This window comes from Sinocyclocheilus rhinocerous, unplaced genomic scaffold, assembly GCF_001515625.1.
Source record: "Sinocyclocheilus rhinocerous isolate Xijiao unplaced genomic scaffold, SAMN03320098_v1.1 scaffold561, whole genome shotgun sequence".
NCBI lineage: Eukaryota > Metazoa > Chordata > Actinopteri > Cypriniformes > Cyprinidae > Sinocyclocheilus > Sinocyclocheilus rhinocerous.
The window spans coordinates 563,794-571,847 of record NW_015641041.1 but is presented as its reverse complement, the minus strand read 5'-3'; the positions used below and the strand labels follow the sequence as shown (position 1 = coordinate 571,847).

Genomic DNA, 8,054 nt, shown 5'->3' with positions numbered 1-8,054 from the left:
TAACAGAAACTTAGTGTGTCCAGTTAACAGGTTGTGTGTGTGTGTGTGTGTGTGTGTGTTATCAGGGGTCATTGCTCAGGAGGTCCAGCAGATTCTGCCGGAGGCTGTGAAGGAGGGAGGAGACGTGGTGTGTGCTAACGGAGAGACCATCCCTAATCTACTGGTGGTCAATAAAGTATGAGCACACAAACACATTCTTACAGATGCCCACACAGTCTCTGCCTCTTTCATGTGTGTGTTTGATTCTGCAGGAGCGGATCTTTATGGAGAACGTGGGAGCAGTGAAGGAACTCTGCAAACTCACTGATAATCTGGAGACTCGCATTGACGAACTTGAACGCTGGAACCGAAAGCTCGCCAAGCTGCGCCGGCTAGACAGCATGAAGAGCACCGTCAGCGGAGGCACCGTCAGGTGTGTGTTTATGAAGCTGTGCACTCACACGTGCATCTGTTTGAGTACATTCAAAGTGAGGAAGTCTGAAGAAATATGTGTTTTTTTTCTAGCCAATCAGGAAGCTATTTTAGCAGAACAGGAAGTGGCCCACTCAAGAAAAAAACCGCTAAGCCAGGAAGCAAGGTATGATTTAAAACAGCCTTCCGCTTTAAAAAAAATATTCATATATTAAAAACAATAATGGAATGGAATGAGATGTGATGTGATTTTACAGTCTCATTGCAGGTGAGAAAAACAACATCAGTGTTGAGATTGTTGGTTTTCAAAAAAACAGTTACTAAAATTATACTTTTAGGATGTTTATTGTGTTACTAAATTCCACTAATGTGATGCAATATAATCATATTGGATATGAAAGGATCATATGGAATGCAATAGAATCATGTAGGATGGGATAGAATCATATGGAATGGAGTAGAATCATATTGGATGGGAAAGAATCTCATGGAATGGAGCAGCATCATATTGGATGGAATAGAATCATATGGAATGGAATAGAATCAGATGGAATGGGATAGATTGATAGAATAGGATATGATTCAAACATAAAGAATGGGATTGCACAGAATCAGTGGTATATGATGAGAGGAATGTAATAGAATAGAATAATTTGAACTGGGATGGAATAGAATTGGATGGGATGGGATGAGATGATTGTTGTTGTTTTTGCAGCGGTCCAACCCAGAGCAGGGCTGCCTGAGTCACAGATTCATGCAGGGCACCATCCTGGCGCTGGTCATCATAATGGCCTTCAGGTGAGGGAGGAAATCATTCACCCCAAACATTAGAATGAATATTTTGAGTCTTTGTTTCATGCTCATTATCATCTGTTCTGTAGTGTCATCTCCATGTCCATCCTCTATGTGCTCAATCTTCAACGCCATGGAAGCATAAGTGATGTTGAGGGGTATGTACGTGTTCACACACACACATCCATTCACACGTACACATCACCACGTCATGCTCAGAGGTCTTTCTCTTTATTTCTGTATGCTCTCGTTTGATCTCCTGCTGCTCATTTCTCTCAGTGTTGTTTGTAGCTCTGCATCTCGGTGCCTTCTCTTCGTCTCTTGGACGCCCTTCCTCACTGCAACCGTCACATTCTGTCCATCCTTCTGTCTGTGGTATGCTGTCCTCTTCCTTTCTCTCTGTTTCTCTATCACTTCATCTTCCCATCCAGCAGCAAAAGATTTCCAGTCCTACATTTCCAAAAAAAAAAAACTTTTTAGGAAAATTGTATTACTCAGAGGTTTTTGAGAAGAAGTCTCTTATGTTCACCAAGTCTGCATTTGTTTGATCAAAATAGAGTAAAAATAGTAATATTTTGAAATATTATTACAATTTAAAGGAGCTGTTTTCTATTTTAATATATTTTAAAATGTAATTTATTCCTGCGATCAAAGCTGAATTTTCAGCATAATTAATCCAGTCTTCAGTGTCAATCATTCAAATCAATCATTCAGTGAAATCATTCTAATATGCTGATTTGCTGCTGAAGGAATGTTTATTATTATTATCAATGTTGAAAACAGTATATTGTGGAAACCGTGATATTTTTTCAGGATGCTCTGATGAAAGAAAGTTCAAAAGAACAGCATTTATTTTGTTTATAACAGCATTTGTAATCTTTGTAACATTTCTTTAAAAAATCTTTAATGGCTCCAAACTTTTGAAAGGCAGTGTTGCTTGGAAGATTTTCAAACACTTCTCATTTCAAAGTATTCTTTAGGAGACAGACAAGAATTGATGAGAAATGTTTGGGTTCATATTGAGATCTCTGAATTTTGATTCAAACTGGTATCTTGGCAAATCTAAGCAAAGATTGAGCCATTTATTGTCAGCTTAATCTCATTCTGGAAGAAACAACTGAGAGAATTAAGAGATGTTATTAGATTTTTTTTTTTCCTGATATGATCATTTCTCTCTTTGTCTCGGCAGGTCTCGTTCTGCTCTGGGTTCGGCTCGTCAGGCTTCTTTTTCCCCTGTCAGAGTGACCACATCCACTCTCTCCTCAGGTACCAGAAAACACACTCACGTAACAATGCACATTGTATTTTTCCAAAACGCGTATTTTGATTGTTAGTTTGATAGACATTCATTATCTGTTTACAGACTCCACCTCGCCATCGTTGTCCAGTCACCCGCCCTGCTGTCCTTCAACATCTGCCACAACCAACCAATCAGCCACTATCAGTCTGTTGCCAGGCAACAACCAATCCACTCCTGGTATGACAACAATGTCACCAGACAAATGACAACTTTCGGCAAACTGAAAGTTTGTAAATTGTCAGCCATCAGAGCAGTTTCAAACAAATGACTTGGTAACACTTTACTTGAAGCTTTTATATGTAATGCATTATAGAAGTATTTTAATGCATTATTATGCCTTGTAATACACCTTATAATGCACTGTATGATCTCAACAATAATTATTATACATTATAATATTTATCTATTAATTGCTACACCTTTAGAAAGTATAATTCATTAAATCACATGACAAACAGCCAATTTCGATGTAACAATAAATCTGCAAAAATTATAATGCATTTTAACTTAAGTTATGATTATTTCTGAAAATATACAATGCATTGTAATGCACATTATGAATACTTTTATAATGCATTCAAGTAAAGTGTTATCAATGACGCCTTAAATGTTAACGTGAAATTAAAATTGATCTACTTTTTTATTGCATGTCTTACTCTACATTTTTTTTGTCTGGTCAAAAAGACCAGTGTTTCACTCAGAAAAATGCATCACATTATGGAAGTAAAATGGGTTGCGAATTCTCTTTCAGGTCGAATCAATGAATCAGTTTGATGAATGAATGAATGAATCAGTGAACTGACACATCAATGATATCTTGTCATATTATCTTATCAAAGCTTCTTTATACTGCTCTTTTTGTTGGATTAAATAGAAAAAGGACTCATTCAAACCTTCTTTTCATATACAGTATCGTTTCTCTCTCACTGTATCTCTCTCTCTCTCTCTCTCTCTCTCTCTCTCAGACTCCAGCACTGGCGTTCCCACCCAGGCCACTATTAACAAGAAGGCAAAGTCTCGGCCGCTGGACAAAGACAGCCGGAACAAGAACCGTCTGAGTCACACGTCGTCTCCTCTGTTCCTCAGTAAAGGCAAACGGCCGCCTCAGCCTCCAGAGCTGAGCGGAGCAACCAAACGCTTGCCTGGGGGACAACAGCCACCGTCCCGGAGACAACGCAATATCAACACACAGGGTAGAGACACATATATATAAATATAAATCTATATTTAAGTAAAACTATACATTAAATTTAATTTAATTTAAATTTTGAAAATAATTTAATTATATTTAATTGCTTTTTATAATTAATTATTATTACAATTTTCTGTCTTTTACATATATTAACATTGGTAATATATGTATTTACTCTGCAATGTTTTAAAAGGGTGATTTTTTTTTTCAAAGTAGCTTTTAAAATCATTTTACTCTTAAAAATTAACATTGTTTATAATTTTATTAAAATTTTGAAAATATTTATTTAATATATTTTAAATTGTTTAATTTTTATATTTAATTACATTTATAATACCTGCCTTTGACAATAGACAATGTGTATTTTCTCTGCAATGTCTGTGATTTTTTTTTTCAATCAGAGCAGCTGTTAAAATCAAGAAGTGAAATACAGTACAAATCTAGCCAGTTACATTTATCAACATAACAATGCATGATAATAAATAGCAATATTTACCAACATATATTTTTTACGAAAACATTTTAACATATAAAAACATGCCTCACATAGACTGTTTAAATATGTTTAAGTGATACGAAACAACTCTTTGAATCAGTTTTCATTTGATTAATTGAAAATAATTAATGCTAGATTGATTTAATTCAATTTAAGTTTTCAATTCAAGTTTATTTGTACAGCGCTTTTCACGATACAAATCATTGCAAAGCAACTTTACAGCAAATTAAGTTTCTACAATATTTAGTGGTAGCTTATCAGTGGTGACTGTCAGTCAATGTACATATGGCAGAAATGTACGGAAAAATCAACCATCATAACATTTAAACCATTTAAACCATCATAACATTGTTTAATATTATATTTCCATCAAAATCAGCACAAATAAATTGTGAATTTTTTATGTTTGATTTATACACAGGTGGAAATCCACCAGCGTGTCTAAGCAAACTTCACATTCTCGAGATGGATCAGGAGATCAGAACGCTTGATTGTTCCTCATCTGAGAGCTGCAGGTGTGTGTTCAGATTGTGTATCTCACTGATATTATACTGATGTTTTCAGGCTTCTGATCTAATGTGTTTTATTTGTTTGCAGCTTTACTGTGTTTCTAAATGGAGACAGAAACTCATCTATGTCTTACATTACTCTGCACATGATGTGAGTATAAACACACAGTTTTTGGCTTTTACTCCAGTAATCTTGAGAAATTTGTTTTATAAGAAATGAGGCCTCACTGATATGATGTTTTTACGTGTTTAAAAGGAAAAGTAAAAAAAATGTACTCTCCCTCAGGCCATCTAAGATGTAGATGAGTTTGTTTCTACATCAGATTTGGAGAAATGTAGCATTGCATCACTTGCTCATCGATGGATGCTCTGCAGTGAATGGGTGCCGTCAGAATGAGAGTCCAAACAGCTGATAAAAACATCACAATAATCCACAAGTAATCCACACCGCTCCAGTCCATCAGTTAACATCTTGTGAAGCAAAAACTGTGTTTGTAAGAAGCAAATCCATCATTAAGACATTTTAACTGGCCAAAATACCATAATAACGCTTCCTCCTAGCTTCCACTTCCTAATTCTGACGGCACCCATTCACTGCAGAGAATCCATTGATGAGCAAGTGATGTAATGCTAAATTTCTCCAAACCTGTTCTGATGAAGAAACAAACTCATCTACATCTAAGATGGCCCGAGGATGATAAAATTTTTATTAAAGTGTTTTGCACTGGCTACGTTTACATGCACAATTTTTGGTTCAATCAGACTGAATTCATTCCGATTGATGAATCTGAATGTAGTGTTTACATGAATGGTAAATAAAGTGATCGGGTTGATGTGCTTGTTTATATGTCACAAGCTTCAAATCGGAATTGATTTTTTTTGACATGCGCACACTGCACAAATATAAAGTTTCTCACTGTTTGCACATAATAACCACTCCCCTACACGGTTTATTTATTTCTTTTTAACAGCAGAATTCATATTTATTAAGTTATGGATAAATTACGCTGTGCCGTGCTGCTCATATTTATCACACAGTAAAAATGCCCCTCTGCCCCTCCCCGCACCCAAAACGGGCTGCCTGTGGATGAGAATCCAAAACAAGGACTGGTGAGAGGTGCCGAGTGAAAGGAGAGTTTTATAATGACAGGACACGCATTTATATAACACTTTATTCAAAAGGAAGAACCGTTAATTAAAGAACCGTAAGTTCTTTCCGTTTCGGGGTTCAATCCGATGGAGTGTTTACATGCACTCTCAATCGTATTAGAAAAGGAATAAACCACCCCCTTCAATCCGATCGAAATTTCATTCCGATCGAGCTCAATCGGATCGATTAAGGTGTTTACATGAAGACTTTTCAGTCCGATTGAGCCGTCAATCCAATTACAAATGGATAATTTGGTTGCATGTAAACGTAGCCAGTGTGTCATATTTCAGTATTTTATCAATGGATGTCCTCAGACACATCACAGATGTCTGGGATAATCCCAAATATCCTCTGACCCTAGAATCACCCCTGATGCACTTCTGACTCATCTAGATCTCTTGTTGTCCTTTAAGCTCCTCTGAGGAGGTGTGGGTGTGGCAGTGTGGAGCCACCAAGGGGCGACTCTGTCCAAATCAACCAGAAGCTTCTTTCTCACTAAAGCGGAGCACTTATACAGCGGTGAGATTATTGGTCCCCGTTTATATGGTGTTGCACCTGCAATAACTGAGAATGTCACTCCTTTAATATGCTTCGGTTGTCACATGCAAACCTCTTTTCTGACAGGGGACCAGCCACCTTTGGTCACTTCCTGTTATGCCTTTTCAAGAGGTCACCTACCATTTTCGAGTGTCACATTCAGTGAGTGAACTTCAAACATGATGGTTCATCTCTTGCTCTTTCAATGTGTCCTAACCAGACACAACCAGAAATGAATTATTTTAAACTGCTTGATTCACATGAGCTGTGCAAAAGAATCAGTTCACAAAAATGAATCAGACTTCTCAGTTTTATCTGAAAAAAATCTGTCATGCATTTTTATTGTGCATGGTTAAGACTCATTTAAACTCATATGTTTCATTGTTGTGAATAAGTTAACCATTCATCCTCTCTGTTTACAGAGTCTAACGGGATGTTGCAATGAAGATGACGACGTGTCCTCGCAGTGCTCTGAGTACAGTTTCCTCATTCAAAGCGCATGCTAAGCAGCATCAAGATTCATGCTATTCAGCTTCAACTTCTCGTGTCCATTCGTATCGCCGCCCGAGATTCAAAGACTGTTTTATCTGGGCGAGCTGATAAAGACATCTTATCTGTGTTTGTTCTGCGCATATTTGTACAAGACAAAAAGAAAATGAGCATTTTTCAAAAAAATATTTTTCCGAGATCACTTAGGCTTAACCTTGATTATATATTTCTGCTTATATACACACTTGCACACATACACACAAACATTTATATATTAAATTTCTTTTGATTTGCCAGGATAAAATATAAACAGGTACCAGTTAGTGACTGTTGGGTGGAGCTCACGCTCTGCAGTCTTTTCTCTCTGCTTCTCTCTGTCTTTATGTAAAATTGACTGTTACATCATAAATTGCGCTTGCAGTCAACATGAAATCAAAAAGGACCAAATTGACCCTCTTAAAACTTGTTTTTGTGCATGATTCATCGGTGCACATTATTCTAAAGACATCAGTGGACATTATTCACATTTCCTTTAAAAAGCAGGTCATACGGGTTTTTGAAAAATATCTCTTTTGCAGTTTATAACGTAGCTATCTTTAAATGAAAACAATCTGCAAGTTGTTAATCAAAAAAGTGCATGATAAAATAAAGATATTGTCTCTCAAAAGAGAGAGTCGATTCTGAATCGCCTTAACGAGTCGTCATATTTTCGAATCTTTTGCCTGTTAACCGGTATACGTCACTGGGTAACACATTTGCATAATCCTTTGATACGTTAATCGTCCAGCCCTACGTTATGTGTACATTTTCAATTGAGTGCTCAAAATATCACGTTTTTGTGCTAATATGTGATGTACACCTAGTCCAGCTTTAGGTTTCCAGGTAAAGCACAATATTACTGTCTTACTGAAGTAGTTCTGATAATTCGCTGTGAACCTAACAATGTGTCGATTAATGTAGACCGGCGTTGTTCTAATTACTTCATTTAATAATAAAGAATGTAGTGTAGCGCACAGACTTTATATTCTGAAAAAATTACAATATTTTCTGACCTTAGATGCATTTAAACCTGTTGTAGAGGACTCCAGCACAATATCAGGACACTTTAAAATACCATATGACCTGCTCTTTAAATGCCATTAAATTGGATGTGTTTACATGTCAACAGCTTTATGAAC

At 36.5% G+C, this 8,054-nt stretch overlaps 1 protein-coding gene across 4 annotated transcripts in view; it reads left to right on the top strand.

Moving 5' to 3' along the window:
• The window catches only part of LOC107754336 (myelin regulatory factor-like), a 41,033-nt gene extending 33,573 nt beyond the window's left edge, over window positions 1-7,460 (top strand). For all 4 annotated transcript variants that reach the window (XM_016570744.1, XM_016570747.1, XM_016570745.1 and 1 more), the window contains 8 exons: window positions 2,393-2,469; window positions 2,567-2,680; window positions 3,469-3,696; window positions 4,613-4,706; window positions 4,789-4,851; window positions 6,264-6,369; window positions 6,475-6,549; window positions 6,810-7,460. In XM_016570744.1, coding sequence (XP_016426230.1) covers window positions 2,393-2,469; window positions 2,567-2,680; window positions 3,469-3,696; window positions 4,613-4,706; window positions 4,789-4,851; window positions 6,264-6,369; window positions 6,475-6,549; window positions 6,810-6,893 — 841 coding nt within the window. In that variant the 3' untranslated portion in view covers window positions 6,894-7,460. The remainder of the gene's footprint in view (window positions 1-2,392; window positions 2,470-2,566; window positions 2,681-3,468; window positions 3,697-4,612; window positions 4,707-4,788; window positions 4,852-6,263; window positions 6,370-6,474; window positions 6,550-6,809) is intronic.
• Window positions 7,461-8,054: the final 594 nt, after the last annotated feature.